Source organism: Osmia lignaria, chromosome 12 (assembly GCF_051020975.1).
Source record: "Osmia lignaria lignaria isolate PbOS001 chromosome 12, iyOsmLign1, whole genome shotgun sequence".
Taxonomy (NCBI): Eukaryota; Metazoa; Arthropoda; class Insecta; order Hymenoptera; family Megachilidae; genus Osmia; species Osmia lignaria.
The window spans coordinates 8,124,515-8,146,388 of NC_135043.1; the positions used below are offsets into that span (position 1 = coordinate 8,124,515).

The 21,874-nt window shown below is 37.5% G+C and overlaps 1 protein-coding gene across 1 annotated transcript in view; it reads left to right on the top strand.

Moving 5' to 3' along the window:
• Window positions 1–21,821, top strand: part of LOC117602896 (follistatin-A) — a 39,165-nt gene extending 17,344 nt beyond the window's left edge. Inside the window, exons 5-6 of the mRNA XM_076691314.1 lie at window positions 12,305–12,601; window positions 15,883–21,821. Of these exons, the coding sequence (XP_076547429.1) occupies window positions 12,305–12,601; window positions 15,883–16,007 (422 nt within the window). The 3' untranslated portion in view covers window positions 16,008–21,821. The remainder of the gene's footprint in view (window positions 1–12,304; window positions 12,602–15,882) is intronic.
• Window positions 21,822–21,874: the final 53 nt, after the last annotated feature.

Consider the following 21,874-nt stretch of genomic DNA (forward strand, 5'->3'; position numbering starts at 1 on the left):
TAAATCAATTTCATTCGTGATGGCTACTGTGTCGTAGTTCAATTGATATAGAATTATGTAGTTTAAAGCTTCTTTTAGAAATTATGACCGAGTTTGAAATTTTCTTTTTTATATAAGCCGCTCGTGCTGACAGTCGTTTAGTGACTGGAGGTTGGATTCCTCTGTGAGAAGCATCGCATGTGTTTTGTGCTTTCTTTCGAAGGTACTACCTGTTGCTTCTCACGTGAAAGAGCGATTAAGCGCAGGAAAATGGGAGTTCAGCATAGGGTGCCTTTTATAAGACCTGCTGCAACTGGGAACTAAGAAATATCCCATTATAAAATAGAAAATGGACTACTACGATTATACAACATTTATCTTCTTAATTTTCAAAATTAAAAACTTAAAATTCATTAAATATATATATATATGTATGCGCTTACTAGCCAACATATAATTTGAACAGAAGTATCAAGCAAATGTCAAAACCAGTGTTCGACCTGGAAACAGACGCGGATGCTTATCTTTTATTGTTCATTCAGAAAAGAAAAAGGAAGCACGAGAGAGTGCTCGTAGAAAAAGAAAGGAACAGGTAAGGGTGAAGGACGTGGTCGATGGAAAAAAAAAAGGAAGAGGAAAAAGAAGGGAGAGGGAGAGTTCAGTTCATTGGCGAGCAGCCGAGTAGCCAGACTGCTGCTGCTTTGCATCGGAATGTACCTTATTGTTGTCTGGTTTGCATGGTGCCGAATTCTTCTGACAGGTGCCATAAAGTCACCGAGAGAAGTTATGTCCAAACAAGAGTTGGCAAGGAATAATAAAATCCTACGGTACGTGGTGAAATAGCCTTTCGACCTCACTTTTCCACAGAAACTGACTTTCTGTTATTTATTCAGCGCCCATGGTTTGTCTCTTTTATTGATCAGGAGAAAGTTTCACTTAGACATCAGACTACCTGCTTGGTTATTCCAAACGAATTAGTAGATTTATTCGCAAAACTATCAACAATTGGAAGATAAATTAATAATGCAATCACATTGCATACGTAATAATTGCTGTTCCAGCAAGTCTGACTAAATGCGTTCGTTTTCACTGCGATAGGCAACGATGCTTATACCAAATACTATGAATTTCCAGCATTTTTTTACAACAAAGTTGTAATTTTTGTTTGGTTTGTTTTCTATAGTGATAAGTGGTTTCGTCCACGGTTCTGCATGTTTAAGAAAAATGTAACTGCATCTTTCTTTCTGTTTAACCCGCGGTTCATTCACCTGGACTATCCAGAAACGTGCTAACAGCACATACAACGTTCTAACACGGTAACATACCAACAAACCAAAGTGATTAACTCCACTTTTTGAACTTGTCAAAATTGTATTGCCATAGGACTTTAATGATGTTTAACTTTTTATATTTCATCAATTTCTCTACTTGATTGTTTGGAATTAACCGATTTGGCAAATTGGCGGCTTTTATGTACTCCGTTACCGAACATATTAACCGATGATTTTTCTCGATACTTTTCAACAAAATACCGGAGAACTCGAAGGAAAGGAGAGAAAGAAACGTAAAGGTAAAAAAAAAAAAAATTGAAAAAAAAGAGAAACATCGGGAGGCAATCGCAAGATCGTTCCAGGAAGTTCATCGACCGAGACGCGATCTGCCTGGTTGTGAGAGTGAAAAAAAAAATTATAAAAAGAGAAAAGACAGTCTGAGCAAAGGAGAAAGAAGCGACAGTGAGAGAAGGAGAGTCGGGAAAGGGTGAGAGACAACGAGGGGAGGAGGAGAAGTATCATTTTCTGCGTATTCCCTTCGAAGAAGTCATAATAAAACCAGCAACTTTGAACATAAGACCAGTGATTGCAGGGCTGCAACTTTGTTTCTTTCTTTCGCAACATATCGTTTCATTGATCCTTTGAAAACAGTCATGCAATCGGTTTCGATCATTTCGAATTCAAATGATGTATTAATGTATCAAACGAAGCTATGAAAACAGGGTAGTAAGACGTAATTGAATGGTAATTAACCCTTTGATGGGGTTTGAAGGAATTATTTGTATTTCTTTTCTTTTTGAAGTTTTTATCATACAATTTCCATCATGCTACCAGTGAATCATCGGAACTTAATTTCGCAAATCGATTGTAGATCGGAAACTTGAAAGTTCTCCATTCCGTCGGCGTTAAAATGGAGCAGCTTTCTAGGGAAACGTTCTCATACTTTACCCGCTGTTGTTCTCTGCTCGAAAGCTGATGGTTCTTTCGATTAGCAACCACCAATCTATAAACATTGAATCAAAAACTCGTTAAGAAAATCGACGCGTTCAGAAGAGGTGAGAGGGTACGTGTAACGAGTGTATAACTCGAGGCCGTTCGAGGATAATCCGCGGTTTCGTTGTTGATTTATGGTGCGTGGAACGTCGAGGACGTGTCAGCGGCGTCTTTCCTGTAATATTATCCCTTTACAGTCGAACCAAGAAATACCCTCGACGGCATACTTACTTTCCTCGGTTCAACGCTAGAGGAAAAAAAAAAAAAAAAAAAAATAACCGTGGCACAAATTTCAGAAATATTGCAGACAGCCGGTTAAATAATGGGTTTCTGAAAAGTTTGACTTCGGATGATTGATCGAAAAATGATTTTTCGAAATCTGCACAGTTTCAGTAACTGCATATTAAGTCGTCTGCGTGCTGGCCAATGGCAGTCGTTTTGTTAATTTTTTTTCAATGCAACCGACTCATAATATGACAGCAATAATTTTTCGTAAATGAAGGATCTATGAATTTTTTTTTTTACATAAATCTCCATAGGGAAAAGAGTAGAAAATGTAGCGGGCTTTCTTCTCGTTAACCATCTAATTTCTTAGCTGTGCTCGGGTTAATTATCCTCGAGCTTCCGGTTGTTGGTCGGTCGCACGTTAGTTCTTCCGTCGGCGGAAGCGGCGCGGACGTGAAACTAGTACTGGTCGTGGGTAGTTATCGTGAAATAATAGAAGAAGCGGTACCGCGCGGAAAAAGATTGACACGCGTGTATAATTGTCGTGAGATAATGAAGGAAGCGGCAACTCGAAAGGAAATGGATCGATACGGGAATATAGTTATTGCGAAGTAACAGGAGGAAATGCGGAGCCAACCGCGAACGCGTTACCGTGAACACAGAGATACGGATGTAAAAGCAACAGGTTGGGAAAAATGGAAAGAAGATGATGAAGTAGGATGTTAACACTTTAACTGCCTCGTATTTCTCTATGATCCTCAGAAATTTATGTTCCTTTTTATATAGAAAACAGTGATTTTTTTATAAAGTTATACGTATTTAAGAAGTTTGAATGAAACGTAATAAAGTATACGACTAAAAAATTAGTGGTTATAAAGGCTGACCCACCCTTATCAGTTATATACCAAGGGTTGCCACGCGTGTCTAGTTAGGAGGAGCTAATAGAAAAAGCATCGGTCACGGTGAAAAGGGCTGACACGCGTGCACGTGGAGGAGGAAGGCGCGCGGACGTGTAAGGGCGTGTCCTTGTGGCGTCCTTGCCCTCCGGTCGTTCACCGTACGCAACCACTCACGCACGCATGCTGCAGAACGCGCCCACGCAACGCGTGTGCATGTTTGGAAGCCGGGACACGCGGTCTTTTACGTTTACGACACTTACGGGCCCCTTCCACCAACTCGTTCGACTAAAAATAACTGGAGGCTCGAGGAATTCGGCGTGTATCGATCAGCGTTCACCATCCTTCCACCAAAATCTAATAGAATTTTATTGGGATGATTTTCAGAAAGATTCATTTTTCACAATGGTACCTATGGCCCCTTCCATAGTTGAATGTTTGGTAATTTGATTTTGATCAATGTGTATCCATATATTTTTTTAAATATCGAGGCTATCGCTCGAGCATTGACACGGATGGATCCCATTCGATTTACCAATCTTGGTTGCCTTTCACTGAATTTTTTCCGCATTACGTCTAGCTCTTGACAGTGCTTATTAGCGATGATTGATCCTTCATTCTCAGTTATTTACTGCACAGTAGAGTATAAATTATTTTTTTCAAACGATCGATTAATGCAGAGAATTATACGATATTTTCGAACTATTTTCCATACAAAATTTCGAATTGAAATTTGAAGGGTTGATTGCAAGCAGAATTAAAGGAAAGATCGAATCTGCTGTGACGTAACATTGTTCCTGGGTATTTTCTAGAAAAAGATGTGACTAACTTTTAACGTGACTAATCTACCGTGGGTGGATGGTAAGCATTTCAAAAACAAACGCATTCAAACCTGAAAATTCCCTATTTTTAAAACGGTTCAACGGATTCTTAGAAGATCAAGAGAATCCTTCGTAACGCAATGTTTGGTATTCAAGCGACTCGAGTATAAATCAATTGTGTAATGACTCTTTAAAGAACTCTCTCACACGATGATCTCCTAAAACATTTATTTATCGTCTTCGAGCAAAAAGATACTTTCAGCAGTGCATACCGCCTTAAAATTAGAAGCATCAGCTCACACCCGTAAAAAAGCTTTGGTACTTCAGTAAATCTCACCTTTTATAACTATGTTGATGATTTATCCATCCAAAAAAGTAACATTGAAATTAATTTATATTAACATTTAGTTAATTCTCAATGCTGAAAAGATCGAGGAAACTTATTTTCTTTAAAAACACCCCTTCATTCAAAATAATCTCCACTTATCTTTCCTGTTGTTTCACGCATCAAATCTAAAACAATAGATTATCAAAACATTAGCGAAAGAGAATTAGAGACTATCCAGACCCTGTCTGTTTCGAGGATCATCCGAGAAATCGAGTGGTTGGATTCAGAAATTATGCAAATCTAGACGTCTTCTAAAATAACAAACGTCTCAGAGACTTATTTTCATTCCCGTTCGATAACTCGTCCGGTGCTCTTCATCGAAGATTCGCGGAGTCGTTCGCGATGGAACGTAACGAGCATCTAAATCGGGAACACGCGAAACAACAAACCGTTCCCGTCCAAAAGGAACGTCGAGATTTTCTCCGACGCTCCTTCGGGCCACGTTCGGGTCCAGGAGACGAGAAGTAAAATCCAAAGATAGTGATAAAAATGCAATCTTTTCGTTGGTAACTGTATTTATTATTCAGAATACAAATTTTTATTTACAAATTTAAATTTGTCACTTGCTGCCTTACGCGTACATAGAATTAGAGGAAAATTCGCCGGATGCAGTTCCGGTTAAGCACCCCGTATCTTTGATCTTCCGTCGGTGAAGTTCATCTTTTATTCTCGAAACGACTTCCGTGATCCAGCATCGTGAAGATCAAAGGCGACCCTAGGCGCACACAAGCGTGCTACTTCGTCTTGGCGATTCTATCTCCACCTTCAGAAACCATATTGCCTCCTCTTCTCCTTCTTCTTCTTCTTTTGCTCGTGTTCGATGCGACTCGCCTTCGTAGTTCGGGGGAACAGGTGGGTCGCACGAGGTCAGACGTTTACCCGTCTGAGAAGAGGGTAGAGAGGAGACTGGTGGATGCAAAGAAGGTTGAGTACCTCGCACGGGAAGGCCTCGTGGCACGACTTTGCACGAGGTATGCCATTCGTACCGTCTTTTTCGACTGCTCGACGGTGCGACAAAGACACCCTCGCTGTAACAACGGTTTGAGAAAAAGGGACGGAGAAGGTGGACGGGGACCAGAAGGGAGTGCTGCATATGCAGGGAGGGAAAAAGAAGGAAGAGAAATATATAGGGAGACGGTTAGACCGGGGAAAAACAAGAAGACGAAGAAGAGGGAACGAAACTGAAGAAGGTGGGGAAGGACCAGGTGAACCAAAATAGTGAAGAAAGTTTATCTCGGATATAATGTTTAATATTTTTATTTTTATTTTTATTTTTTTTACATAGAATATTTCAATGAATCAATCAGAGTAAAAAAAGAAAGAAAAGAGCGGAGAACCGAGCTCGTGCCACTTTAAAGAGGTAGTACCGTAGGAGGAGGTTCGATTCGCGAGTGGGTCCGAGGCATGTGCCTCCGGTGAATGTCGATGTCGAGACGTGGACGTTGATATGGTTGCAAGGAACGACCGGATGGACCCTGGTCGACAAGGGGGCAGAGAGGAGAAGCATCGCCGCGAGAGAGTCTGATTCAGCTGTGCCGGTTAAAACGGCAACTTGCAAAGAGTAACGAAGATACCAGATCTTGCACAAGTCCATCGAAAAAAGAAGAGTTCGAACGCTGCGCCACGCCGTTCGGCGATGACCAGACACCACACCGTACCGCGTCCATGGTGTGTACGGCGTTAGCGACGAGGAAAGGCCGAGCAACGCGCCCTTTCGACGAGAAAAACATCGAGTTTCGAAAAAGGGCCCCCGGCACTGTCGTGTCAGTGGGCTTCGCCTTTTTACCGGGACCCTCTTGAAATTCCAGGGGAATCGTACCGTACGTCCTTCATACTCGACGATCACGCTTTCTGGCGTCAACAGCCAGGACAAATCTGACCCATATGTTTCTTAAGAGAAACGTTCACTTTTTCTTGTGTATGGCTAATCAGAATTGTATATTAGATTCTTGGGTATCGGATAGACAATTTGGAAACAGGTTGATTTGATGACTTAAAAATGGCACTTGCAATATATCGGTTCGAAGGTTAAAATTTGAGAATACTATAAAGTAGAAATTTTGTCGTTAAAAATTGTAGAAAGTTCGGCAACTAGGAGATATAAAAATGTTCGAATATTTCTGCCATGCTTTCGACTCGCCACGCCTGTTCGCGTTCGCCCCACGCCGCGTTCTTTCACTTCGACCTTCCTGCAGCGGTCGTTCGTCCTCGTGTTGCTCGATACTGTAAACAACCGGCGAAAAGAACCTTTGGCCGTATGCAAAGCATGCACCGTCGACCGTCTCTGACTGGCTGTTCTACATACATTGTCGTTGTAACGGGCCGATGCGAGCTGCATTCGTCCCCATCCACTCGCGAAATCGAGCGTCTTCAAGAACTCCTGAGGACGTAAACGCGGGACCGGCTGCCGCCGAGAAGCTTCGCGATTCTTGAATATTCTGATCGAATAACTGTACACGCATCGTGGCCCGACCGGGAATCGCCACTCAACTCTTCGTTTTTCCTTCCTTATTTTCGTCGTCTTTATTACTACCCAGAGAAAACTACCTTTTGATAATAAATTTCACCGTGGTATTTATAACGATCGTTCACAGCCGAGTCTTATTTAACGATAAATATTGTTGAACTGATTTTTACTGTGGTTCTTAATTCTCATTATAGGGTAATCGCGTATTAAATGGTTGACTCGAGTTGATGATATAAAAGTACTATAAAATAGCACTTATTCTATATAAATATTAAACTTCAAGTTTCATATTCTTATCATCAATATTCTTAATGCGATTAATCAATATTCTTTTTAATAATGTTGCTAAGTAATCTGATAAATCTAAAGCAATGACAACTTGATAAATTAATTAGAAACTAATAATGATCGGTTACTGACAGAGATTAATAATAATAATTTTCAATCAAGGTAAGCGCCATTCCAATCAATAACTTTCTAATCATATTTCTAATACTAGGTTGCGATATAAACTAATGGTTTTCATATTCTTTTTCTACAAAATTGTTATAATTTAACAAATCACATGTGTTAGCCAAAGTAAGTTTAACTCGAATTTAATAATTTTTTATTAAAAATAGCTATATAATAAAAAAAGAAATAATGGGAATATTGAACTTTTAGTTCTTTGAATTAAAAACTCTAGTTTGATCGCGTGTTCCGGTACAGAGGCAGTTATTTAAATACCGAACGAATTTGCATTCGTATGTTATTGAGTTGTAGGTAGTTTGAAAATTTCTACCTGTAATGTATTTCACATGTCGGGACAAATTATCGAACTTGCAGTTAATATTTCGTGTTAACTGAACATAATAATTTTTCTTTTTATTTACTCGTTCAATTTATAAAACAAGTTATTTTCAGCTGGTTTAACTTGTTTGAATTCGTTGCCGTAAAATACAAGGAAAAGAAATGAGAACCGTAAAATAAACGGCAAAAACGGGACGTGATTATAAGCCAGAGAAGCTCGCGTTTTACACGCGAACCGTGTGTATCTTTACTAATTGTAAGTAAATAATTGCAGGCTAAATGAAAAGGATTTCATTCTTATTTCATTTACTTTAAAATAACTTTCGTTAACTTTCGTTATTTGAAAAACCTATACGTAAAAATTCTCATGTAAAGATCTCCCCTTTCGAATGAAAACGAATTTTTCTATCGCATCAATTGTCAACAGAAGCGGGCAATTTCGCTGATCAAACCTTTGAAAAATGTCGACAAAGTTGACGTCGGGCATAGATGCGCGAGAAAACCATGCCAATGTATGAAGGAGCTATTAGCGGCGAGTAAAAAAGAAATAAGCAAATTACTTAACGCCCGTGTCTGGCGCGAGAAGATGGCAGCGGGCACGAGAGGTCCGAGAATATCAAAGAATCCGGACGAACGGGCACGGGGGGCGAGGAAAAAGGACTGGGAAAAGCTCGTACGCGCATATTACCGTATGCATATTTGCAGACACGTGCACTTTCGCGCCTCGGATCCTCAAGGAAGACGATTATTTGCATCGCGACACCTCCTCGCTAAGCCCGCTGGTTTATTTACTTATTTACTTCCCTGTCCTCCGTGTGTACCGTCCCTTCTTCGCGACACTCCTCTGTCTCTCCCTTCATTTCTTTTTTTTTTTTCTTCCTCTCTTCTTCTTCATCCAGCAGGCTGAATGTGCCTGCTCGAAGGAAAGGTTTTTACCTTTCGTCGAGGACCAGACGGCAGTTGAAATTTCAGAATTCCACCGGAACAGGAAAGCAGACAGAGAAAAGTTGACGACCGTGCCGGACAGAGACGTTGCTGGCCTGATGGCTGGTGGACCAGACGCCGGCTTTTTTCGACGTCTTTGAACGAGACTCGATGGAATTTTTGAGAGAATACACGAGACAGACGTTTGCTGAAATATTTTTATCGTCGCGACGGGGTGGGCGGTATGACAACTTGGACAAATTTGATCGCGAATGTACCGTGTAGCAATCTCAGGACTTATTACCAGCAGGTGATCGAATAAAATATTCCTCTTAAAAATTTTCCAATAAGTTCAATCGATCGCATCGATTTCATGAATCACGATTATTCCTGGCCAAGTACCGCTGGATGAAAGTAAATATAACGTTAAAACGAACAAAGGAAAGCGATCCTTACCCAGGATCGTTAATTACCGGACTAAAAACTGGTTCCTGCCTGACGTGTCCATTTAATGCTGTTGCTAATTAATTATGTCGGATCCCTAAGAGAGAACTCTAGCCGCGCATCCGAGCAACGGTTCTATCCGTTGCTTTGTTACGACTGGTAAAACGAGTTCCGAAAAGGATACGCTTTGAGCTTTGCCATGTTTCCTTTGGATCATCAATAACGGCGTCTCATTAATTACGATCGATTTGAGTGCATCCTTAGAGTGTCTCGAAATTTACGAAATCACCCTTTTTGTCGTCTGTCGTCGCCATTCTATAAGATTCACATTATAGGAAGATATTTATAACGATGAACAAATAGAAATTATTTCTGATAACTAAATCTAACTAAACAAGATTGATATATCATCCATTTAAATAATAAAAATTTATTAGAACTTTTATCAGTCTGAAAGACTGAATCTATACAGATTTCTTCAGAAAATTAATTGCATCGATTCAATTTGCATTCTTATTTCAACATAAATGTCCGCGAAGATTTACAAACGAAAGAGAATATTTGTCAATAAAAGAAAAGAAGTAGAAAGGATTAAAGTCGGGAGAGTGCTTTTCGTTGAACCGTTTGGCGGAATGTGATTTTAACCCTCGAGCAAACGCGCTGTTTTAAATCATACCACCGATGCGTGGGCGTGTAAAATGCACTACCATCAATTCTCCTTAATTTATGAGAGAAAACAAATATATATTTCGTTGAAAGAATTCGCTCGGTACAAGGGTTATTACTTCTTAAATTGATCGCTTGCATAACAGGTTCATTCGCCCGATCTTTTTTATCAATTTCAAGTCGATTTTATATTCTGCCATCAGGATTGAATAAATATCGCGGTGTCCAAATATTAACACGGATCGCAACATTTTACTAGAAAAAAAATTGTTGTATTTCATTCAAATTCAGTGAAAAAGTTTTGCAACGTATCAGCATCGAGTCGATACGTTTCTGTCACGCCCTCGGCTCTCGTTCCCATATATTTTTCTAATAAAGATGTAGCGCAGTATTCTCATTAGCGTAATGTTCTCCGTGCTACAATTTGCGTAATGTGTCTTAATAAATTCAATTGCTCGAGCTAAGCAGATGTCTCTCAGCGTGTAACAATATATAATGCTAGACGGTGTAACAAGTCAACGGGATACAACATCTGATGCGGACTTCCATATAAAAGTACGCAGCGTAGCCTAAGCATTCGTGTCTAACAACAAGTATCACATTACCGAGCGTGAATCACTTAATATTAATCTAGTACAGCCACGTGGTCCATACCTCACAGACTACATCCACATAGAAGAGTGATACGATGATTGCTATGATCGTGACTTACGCGTGCACTAGGAACCCTAGACCAGACAGAAGGAATGTACATTCGCCATTTTGTACATCAGACGTCCATCAGACAAACAAATGTGTCTTTTATGACGTTTATTGTTAGCGACGTAAGAACACGCCGTTACAATGCTTTTGATATTTCACAGTGGTATATACACAGACGAATAGTAATGGGACTAAGAGTTTGTCATGTTGATTAATGGTATGTATCTTTTTAAGCTTCACTAAGTAAATAATACAGTTTCACTTATAACTTATTGTAATAATAATTTGATAAGGTGATTTTGAATATTATAGAATTTAGGGATCAGTTACTTTTATCAAATGAAAATTTAAATAAAGTACAGCTCCTTTTTAATAAATTTAATCTTTCTCTATCAGATAAATTAAATCATTCCTATTAAAATAAGTGATCCAATATAAAAAAATTTTTTATATGCTCGAAACTGTTTTTACGATAAATAAAATTGCTAATCTAGAATCTTTTGAAATTCGCTTGCGGCAATAAACAAAAAATGAACCCGTATCGTTGTTCTACCACGTGATTATTTATCTTGAACGGCGACGGCCGATGCACAAATTGCGTAACGTTTCATCGGGTCGCGTGTGCGTTCACGACTGGCAGAATAAAAAATGAGCAATACATTACGCGATCCCCCCGTGAGAAGTGGGCCATTGACCGAAGTAGGTGTAACGACATATATGATTGCAGTAATCGTGTCTGCGAACGAGTCACCGCACGAAACAGCCGAGCGGACGAAGATAGAGCGCGTCTAATTCGACGATTGAACCTGTCTCTCGTTTCTGCCTCGTCACAGTAGCCTTCTACTACTAGCCAGTTCCTTTCAGTGCCATTCGTTATTATGTAACGTGCACGTTCCCTCTGTCAGTTCGCGTTCGCGAAAATTAATCTATGTACGTTCCTGTCTGACGCTCGGACTTTCAAGATCTTCGTTTGCTCTTCGAATCGAGAGCGAAGATTATGTTCTTTTCGTTTATGGGACTTTTATGTTTGGAATTATTTAGCATTTTAAGACTTTTATCGTGTATTCATTAAATTTTAATAGTTTTGAGACGATGATTGCCAGATTGGAAGCGGATATATGTAGCACGGCATATTTTATGAAAAATTAATTTAGGTATTCATTTTATACTTTACCGTTAGTAATAAAATGCTACAGGGATCCATTCTCTTTTTTCATGTTCCGTAATCATTTGAATGGAATACATTGGTAGTGATGATCAATAATGATCATTTAGCGCGTCAGCGATTATTTATCTATAAATAGATATGTCCTAAGCTCGAACACCAAATTAAGAATCCTCTTGAAGAACAAAAAAAAAGAATGAAAGTACTCGATTTTATTCCATCTCATCTCTCTCCCGGAAGAAATTTTACGAGTATCCAATTATGTCATCATCCAGCAAGAAAAGCTTTAAAAAAGCAGAACAGTTATACAAATGAAACCATCCTAGAAAAAAATCCCAGTTCCGCCAATGATAATGAAATAAAAAATGTTGTACAATAATTTGTTTTTAATCTTTAGAGGACCGAAATTTTTCACAAAAATGATCGTTTGCAGTTTCCAAAAATTTACATACATATACAACGTACAACGAGTTTGAGTGACGGTTTAAAAGAAACTTTGCCGGTTCTGTAAAGGTTAAAATTGTTTTGTTATGTAGCATAGACACAGCTTAACCACATCTGTTTTTATTTATAGAGAACGCCGACTGCACGACGATTCGTTGTCGCGAGGGGCAGACGTGTCTGTCGGAGATGAAGTCGGGCCGACCACGTTGCGTAACCTGCACCTATCGTTGTCCCCGGAAGCGGGAACGGGTCCGGAACCGGACGCACCGTGATCGAGATCCATCGGCGACCATGTTGTGCGCCACGAACAATATCACCTATCCCAGCTGGTGTCACATCGTCAAGGACGCCTGCGATACCGGCTTCGTCCTCGAGACGCGACACGCCGGCCCCTGCAACGCCCACGACACCTCTCCTTTCTATATCGGTAAGTCCTCGTGTCACGCGATTACGTAGATAACACCAGCTCCTGCTGAATGAACGCCGAAACGATTGACTAAAGGTGCGTATTCATTGGCAAACGGTTCGCAAACAATTTTCCCAAAGAGTTCGCTTTAATTATTTTAAGGGCAGGAATAGCTAATTTTCAAATTTAAGTTTTTTATTTTTCGTTGTTAGTATAATCTAGGAAAGGGAGATTACGAAGGACACTTGACCTCTCATTAAGAAATTAAAAACCCCTATTTTAATAAATACTGGAATATCTTGAAAAATTTTTAAATAAAATGACAAAAATTAGGGTTAATATTATCACAATACTAATAAGATGTGAAAATGTAGTTTTGACCCTCTTTATCGGACAATAATTATGGTTGCATCACCGGTTTACGGAACTGTGAGCAATTAGTAAAAAATCATTTCCTAACCGGTCTGGCAAGTGGAAGTGCGTTTTGCACATTTATCATGTACCTTTATTAGAAACATACATTTTTTTGTAATCGATGAGATAAGTGATTTTACGGTCGTCGCGTGATGAGTATACTGTTCGTGAACTGTTTGCGAACACCAATGGAGTCGCACCTTAATAAGTAGTGACACTCGATGTTTCGAGCGGACCGTGAACGTTGCTAATACTTGACGATCGTACATGGCCGGAGTTAGACCACGATCTCGTTGATTTTTAACTCTTATTCGGTCAAGGTAAGTTCAATGAACTCATGCACCTAATTTATATACTCCAATAAGTATCTATATTTACAAAAATCTTTGTTTACTTGAATGCTAGAAATTGAATTTGAAGTAGCGATTTGGTTTGAAATATTTATTTATATTTAATAAACGAGAATATTAACTATCCTTTATTTAAAAAAGAATGCATAGATAGACGAAGGAGTAGTCAATTCGGATAAAGGAAAAAGAATTACAATTTTTATTTTTACCAATAAATTCATTTTATTTTATTTAAAATTTTACAAATCGTTTATTCGTTGAACAGAAACAAGAAAATGAAAAATTACTAAATCTACACCGAGAAGATTACAAGTTCAGTCGATTCGTTGACGATATTTCAGAAAGTCGAAGAAGTAACAGTAACCCATCAGCGTGTCGCTTTGAAACGATCGAAATTGCCGTGAATAAATCTCTTGGGTAAAAGCAGGATCGGTTGGCTCGTTTTTCATCGAGAATTAACAGAAGTCTGGTCTCGGGACCGGATAGTAACAGCGTGGCCGTCGACACTTCCATTCCGATTTCATTTTGCATTTAGCAAAGGGGTTCGTCGATGTCGGGGGAGCGCGTTTCGCGTGCTGTGATAAAGCGGAATACGCGTCTGGTCATTTATCTATTTCTCTCGGAGGCGTGGGCCATTCACGAGCCGTCTGCGAACCGAGCGATCGTCGTAATCCAGCGTGGAATTCGCCTTGTTCGAGTCGCCTTTGAGAATATACGCGCCTACGCGCTCGCTTGTCTCGCCCGTTAAACACAGTCAATCGCGAAACCCCGAAGGAGAACTAGCCGTGAAATTCTAGAATTCTACTTGTAGCAAACACTTCTCTTTTACCGTCTTGACTCTTATAAGTTTCCGATCCTGTTCGTCCCGTTGCATCAATCGGAACTAAGATAATATACGGATTGCTTTCTTAAACTTCGCATTCGATCTAAATTAGAGGTGTAAAAGATTCTACTAGAAAGTTGGAATAAGATTCTAGGTTGAAGTTTTTTAATAGTTTCATGTGATAGATCAAGTTTTTAATCTAATATAATGATAGTTACTAGGAAAATATACATATCTAATTTTATGAATAATGTATAGAATTTTTTAGATTGTAACAAAATTCTTTCGAGTCTTAAATAACACTGAACTCAATAAGACAACATTTCTAGAAAAAAAAAAACTGTAAAAAGTGTAATATATTGAAGATGAATAATTTAATATCTAATAAGAAAACGGTTGAAATGAAAATCAGAATACATTCTCGACAATATATACAATGTACTCTGAAACTAATTGACTTCGATATGCATAATATATCCATTTTTCACGATGTTCATTATTCGAAATGATTTTCTCGAAGTCAAATATCTCTGGTCTAGGTGTACACGGGTACAGGTAGACGTAGAAACCTGTTGCATGTCGCGCACAAGAAGCAGACTTTACGCGCCAAGTTATTGCATCCTGCATTACCAATTTTATCTCGAGCATAATCTATAATTTTTCAAGATCCGATTGAATTTATTGAGCATGCTCTACTTGTCACGCGTATCGACAATATCAAAGGAGTTGCATTATGCTTTAGTACCCGCCACCGTATAAATATCCCCCTCCTAATATCATTCGCTTATCCCGCCAGCATTGTCGATATTTATTTATAGTTTCCTGCGTGTAAATACTTCATTCATTGGACTGGTACACAATATTCAGAAAAAGAATGCACACGCACAATATTTAACGAATGCTTTAAGAAATTGACACGACACTTGGAATAATACTTATGAATCGATAAAGTCATTTAATCAAACTTATGACATTTTTTCCCTTATTTATTTGTAGTTGTATCATATTTTACAGGTATTTATGATTTCAACAACTGTCCTCGAGGACAACGTATTGAGTATGTTCCTTTCTCTGAATTATAATGGTCCTTTCAAACGTATCGTAATTTCATCAGGAAACGATACAATAAAGGTTCATTGTTCTGGGACTTATTAGAAAGATCGTAATACGTGCTTTGAATAATTTATATCGTCGTAAATAGGAATTAACGTTGCAACGTTTATATTTTATTAAACTATCGTGTGACATGGATTCCGCATATTTATTAAATAAATCGAATCTTCGGACCATTATTTGATACCGTTCTCTCACGATTCCCAGGCCCATTAACATGTAGATTATAAGTCGTTTCGATGTACGGCAACCCACGTTCTAACTTCGGTTCTTCAGCAACGTACAAGCGAACAAAATGAAAACTCGACAATGCTACAAAATACGTGCAACAGGATCCCTCTTTACGACTTGTCCGTTGCAATCATCGAAATGAAGTACGTGGGACGCGATTTAAGCTTACAATTTGTTGCAATATTCGAAAGGAAGTATACGAGTAACACGAATCACGCTTACAATTTTGTTGCATTGATCGAAACGAGAAATTCGTGGAATACATTTTTACGGTCAGAATTTGTTCCAATCATCGTCGACGAGATAGGAAGGTGATAACCTACTACGATGAAATTTTATTTAACCAAGCCTGGTTTATGATTTTGTTGCAGAGGAAGACAACACCTCGAGCAACTACGGGGTTGATCTGGCGGACGAGGACGCGAGATTCGAGGACGTCGAAACGGAGTCGTTGTCGTACAACGGGCAAACGCATCGTTCATTAGCGTTGTCGTAGCGTGAGACGGATCGATCGAACGATCCTACGGTCGACACGACTCGTAGATCTTTGCACGGTGCTTGCTCCGAGGAGCCACGCGAAACGTTTGAACGTCACGGACGTGTCGTGATCGCTGATCCATGGACGAGGATGGATCAATCGTTGGCCACTGTCGGGCCGGTTATTGTTTAGAGGAAGTCACGACGACGGGAAATCACGTGAACTCGTTGAACTCGACGAGAAACGTTAACGCGAATCGTGGAAACAGATTTCGCACGCCGGCAAAAATGCAGTTGTGCCCGGTTAAGTTAGATTAACGGCAGAATCAGTATTCTTCCCTCCGTTTTCGGAGGAACCGACAATTTGTCTCGTTCGCGAACAAGCGACGCTGTGCTCGAAGGAAAGCTCGACGTATCAAGACGAATTAACACTTTCGCGATTGCATACGCGTCGCTGCGTGCCGTGTTTCTTAAGTGTCGGGAGCCATTCGCGCAGCTTCGTATTCCATTGTCTCGGTATATACATTCGAGGCTCACGTAAGATCCTTAAGGCTTTCATGGTTTCGATTGTCACCGTTACCGGTATCCAAGGCTTTCGGGTTTAAAATACGTTTAACATGAGAATTATCTCAATGTTTAGTTAACATTGCAGCTACAGCTCTGTCAAAGTTCTAGGAATTGATACTAAAAGTAAGTATTATATTTGAATATCTATGCATTCTAATTATTCAGAAAGTCAAGCACCCAAGTACTTTAGGATCTAATTGTTAGATCCTAAGCGTCTGAGTAACTAAGTACCTTAATATTTAAACAATAATACTCAAAAAATATTAGTACTCAGATTAGCATTAGCTACTTAGATACTTAGAAATCTAGAGTACTTAGATACTCAGACACTTAGAAGCTTGATACCTAGTCTCGAATTTCTAATTAAACTAGCTACAATGTCGATGCAACGAAATAATTTTCCTGTTGGACATAACTTAAACTCGAAAGTATCGAACACCGCTAACGGCGAAGCTCAAAACTCGTTCAGAAATTACTTGAACAGAGGCAGGTAATCGTACGAGGTTGTTCGTGTCGCATAAATACGTTCGGTATTATCGTCGACGTGAATTTCGAATAACTGTATAGACGATGATTTTGCAATATCGAACGATGATTTTAAAGAAACACCAGAGAACAGGATTTATCGTTTTCGCAGGCGGTTGATAAATTTGGATCCACTAGAATCTCGCGACTCAAACGCATGAATATGTTTAAGTGAATCTGTAAATTACTGTAAGTATTCGTATCGCTTCCTCTCTTCAGCCTTTTTTTAGCGTTACTCTCACTCGTAATCGGTTTTAGTAGATAACGTACCGCAGTGTTCTTTTTGTATTAATTTATTATAATGTTAATTAATTTATTGTTCAATGCAGTATGAATAAACGAAGTCTGATTGCAGAACCGTGTACAATAAGTTAACACCAGCTTTTATATTGTTTGTTTTCTAGCAGCCTCAATGTGTATATAACATCAATCGTATATTTTTTATTAGGTTTTTATCGTTTAATCGTTCATTTCCCTTTCCATTATATATAATTTTTTCTTTTCATTAAATTATATGAAACGCACACTGCAGAAAGTATTAAAATGACAAGTGTTTTTAACACAATCACAGACCAAAGTATGAATGTAAGAATATTTATACTCTGGTTGCAATGTATCATGACTTTATATACGGGTCGTACGTGGACCTATCGTTAGTATCATGCGAGTCACGATACCGTGAATGTGTTAATAATCTATTATTCGAGAATATCACCATAAACATCGAATTCTCGACTCATAGCACCGATCCATTTGTACAAATTATAGTAGCACCATAACCCTTTCATTATCTTACAGTATTTATTAAAAAAAAAAATCATTTCTCTAGTGTACTATCAATCCAAATTCATGCTAGACTACTTATCAATTAAAAATCGTACATGATTCTTCATTTTACCCATACGACTAATCAGATGTAATCGATACTAACAGACAAATAATTAATCAATCATAACCATGTATTTGCAGATTGGCTCCCGACGATCATCTAGCATTCGTTCATGTACTATCATCACGTTAAGTATAAATTCATCGATCACGAAAGCGTTAATAAACGTCCGACTGATGACTCAGAATTTTTCGAAAGGGTTTAGAAATTGAATTAATTAATTAACCCTTGACATAGCAATATACATAATATTTGTAATCATTCGACGAGTTGAATTTTAAAGTCGAAACACAACACGGAACTAACTTGAGGCTTAATTCAAGCAACTCACTGAACTAATCACAGTTTGATCATACAAATAGCAGGGCGTACGAGCTCGAACCGGTTTCATAATTTTAAATTGCACCACTGTCTATCATTCGATTGTCAAAACTAATGTATTCTACTTGGGCACGAAGCGCTCTCTTGAAAAAGACTGATGGTTTGTCAACGTTCCAGTCTCGTTTTGAAGAACCGTCATGATTTAATCTGGAAAGGACTTCGATTGGACAAAGAAGAACAGGTGAAAATTTCAATTTATTTCTTTACGTTTTGTATATTCAATTTATTTATCTTGAAAATATTTGAAAAATGATTCTTAAATATCTGAGAATAATTGTTATTTATTAGCACCTAACGAGATTTGAGAAAAATTTGATAGTTGTGTTGTTAATTAATCAAGATTTTATAGTTTTTAATTTAAAAATATAATTTAATTGCAAGTTTTGAGTAATTTTACAAAGTCGAAATTTGATTTTAAGTTTAATGGAAAAAATGTTAGTCAATTGATATTTTATTTTGTATTATTAAATGATAGGCAATTAAAATTTTAATCAAAGAAAGTAATTGTAATTTAATGAATAATTTGTGCAATTTTACGAAGTCAAAATTCAAGTTTAGAGGAAAAGTCAAACATCGATAATAAAAACTAAACGATCCTCTCAAAATTCAGATTGATTTACGATATGAAACGAGGTAGAGAAAATTGATGATAAGTATCATATTTTTTAGATACCTAGAAACACAAACATTATATGGTGAATCATCTATAACTGCAAAATAAAATTCTTCACATATCGTGATTTCTCACAAGGATACATTGTTGACCGACTGTTTTTCTATTATTCAACTTTTTATTTTTAACCCATTTCGACCTATTATCCTCGTTTGAAAACATTCGATCAGAAACTTGTTTATTGCATTCATTTCTTATTGCACTAAGCAAAGAATAAAATTAGCATTAAGGATATTAGAAGTATAATTGATTATAGATCGTGAACTTCAGCACGAAAGTTCAGCACGAATTAACAGTTAACACGATGCATAAATCTGTAAAGACTTTCACGTGCAATTAATTTAGTAAACTAAAGCACGAGACAATTTATGATCGACAATGTTTGATTAACAGACCGATTGGTCAACAATGTATTAACCACCATCGAGGATTATTAAGATGGTATTGCAAAATAAAGACGAGGGAACAAAGTGGCTTATTGGATAATGATAGAGCGGTCATCGTCATCTGCTCCGTGATATTAATTTGTTTGCATCGTGTATCTTCGTCGCGTAATTCATTCCATTACAGCTCGTAGAATATGATACTTTTACTAAATAAAATTGATACCCTTTATTTTGAACAGAAACTAAACTTCTACGTTTACTAAATAATCTTTCTTTTACATCTACTATATGCACTCTGCAGAATCTGGAATTTGCCATATTAAGTATTTATGCTAATTTTCTTAGAAAACATAAATTTTCCATCGTTTTTTTAAATTCTTCCTTTGAATTTATGTAACATTTTATTCTGCAATCTATGGAATCAATAAATTTTGTTCGTGAAACCTTTGAATTTCCGAAGTGTTCTCTGTTCGTTCGCGTTTCGCCACTTTTATACGTTTCTTTATCCAACGAACTGTGTCCCCATGAGACTGCGATTTTGCGGAATGCAAACTTCTCATGGCTACCATCCCCGCGAAACAATTAACGTTCCTGACAGGCACAAAAGTGTTCCGAGAAACGAGGAGAAGTTGTAATCGGGCATTGTGAAAATACAGGATCGGAATTACTTTGCAACAGCACCAAATGTCGCGAAAAAACGGCGAGGAATTATTTCTGGGAGATATTCTTTTTAGAGAACGTTAATTCCATTGGCACGTTAAGTGGTCGTTGATTTCTTTAACACTAGGACAACCGACATCGGAGGAATATTTAATTTTAATTAAAAAATAAGTTGGAACATTAAATGAATATAAGATGCAGAATAAATTATCATATGCAAATTTATATAAGTATCGATACTTAGATACTTAGGTGCTTAGGTACTTAGCAACTTGGAGACTTAGGATATTAGGAACTATGGGACTTAGGAATTTAAGAACATAGAGACTTATTGTTAGATAAGTATTTAACCACGCAAGTACCTAAGCACCTAAATTTCTAAGTACTTACAGACCTAAATATTAAATACCAAACTACTTAAGAAACCAAGTATCCGAATATTTAAATATCAATACTTACAATGATTAATACTCAAATTGTTATTAATATTTAGGTACTTAGATACTTAGGACGCGACAAAGTTGCAACAACAGCAAACTTAACGAAGAAATAATTCGCGAGCAGAATCGCAAGGGGGTCTAATCGTATTTTAGATGAAGATGCAATTAATATGCGATAATATAGTTCCTGTATTATACATAACGTATATAAATTTAATATAAATTATTCTATAGTAGTTTTATGTTATTCGAACAGTAGAGTGTATTGTGCGAACCAAAAGTCACACACGCGTCGTTGAATATCTATTATAATTAATCATCAATCTCGATTCAATCTGTTAGAAAAGTCGAAGTTTCAGGCGAGATTCGATTCGTGTTTGAAAAAATAGCACACCTTAGTGTCGAGCCAAGAGACAATAAAGACAGATTAGTAGATAATTGCATAAAACAGTAAGGAGAATGGTTAATTGAATGAAAATTTCAATTCTTACTCTTCAAATTCTATTTAAACGAATTTTACGCCGATTTTGAACAAAAATCAAATTTCTAATTCTAATTGTATGTTGCTAATGAAAAAGTGTTGCTGTTCATTCAACGTAAAAAAGTATTATGGTACTATGGCAAGAAAATGATCATTTTCACTCGAGAACAAAACTGAGTATCACTACCTGGTTTTTATTTTTCATTTATGACCCTATCGGAACGATATTAGGGTTTCCATTTCGTATTATTACATAGGATAGAAATAACAGAAGCGTTTTATCGTCTCTCATACATTTTTTATTTTCTCAAAATAATTACATATTTTATTCGGAATTACACATAATTAATTTTTAGAAAGCCAACAATTTGCTACCTATAACTAGTAAAAATTAGTATTGTCAATTGCGTTAATAGAGAACGTGTTAACAGATAGAAACCATGCACGCTGATGTAGTTAAAATAATCGACAGTAATTATTGTAAAAGAACAGCATAAACACGATCACAAGATATAGGATAGCGTACTGATCATTGATTAGTTTCTAAGTTTCGAGGATGCTTTATCTAGGCGGTAACGAAGCGAATTAACTTAATAAATAAATGAGATGAACGAACAAATGAATCTATATGTATACATATTATATGTATTTATGAGAACGATCTATAGATATACAACGCATATATGTATATATGCATATGCGTCTGTATGTGGGTATGTAGGATGCATATACATATATATATCAGTTAGCAACTACTTTCAAGACTGTGGAACATCATAGGTGTATAAATGTTTAAATAAATTATTATAACGTGGCAATTAATCGTTATCGCTATTATTCCTGCAAGACCTACCTATCTTTATTATTTGGATTATAGGTCACAA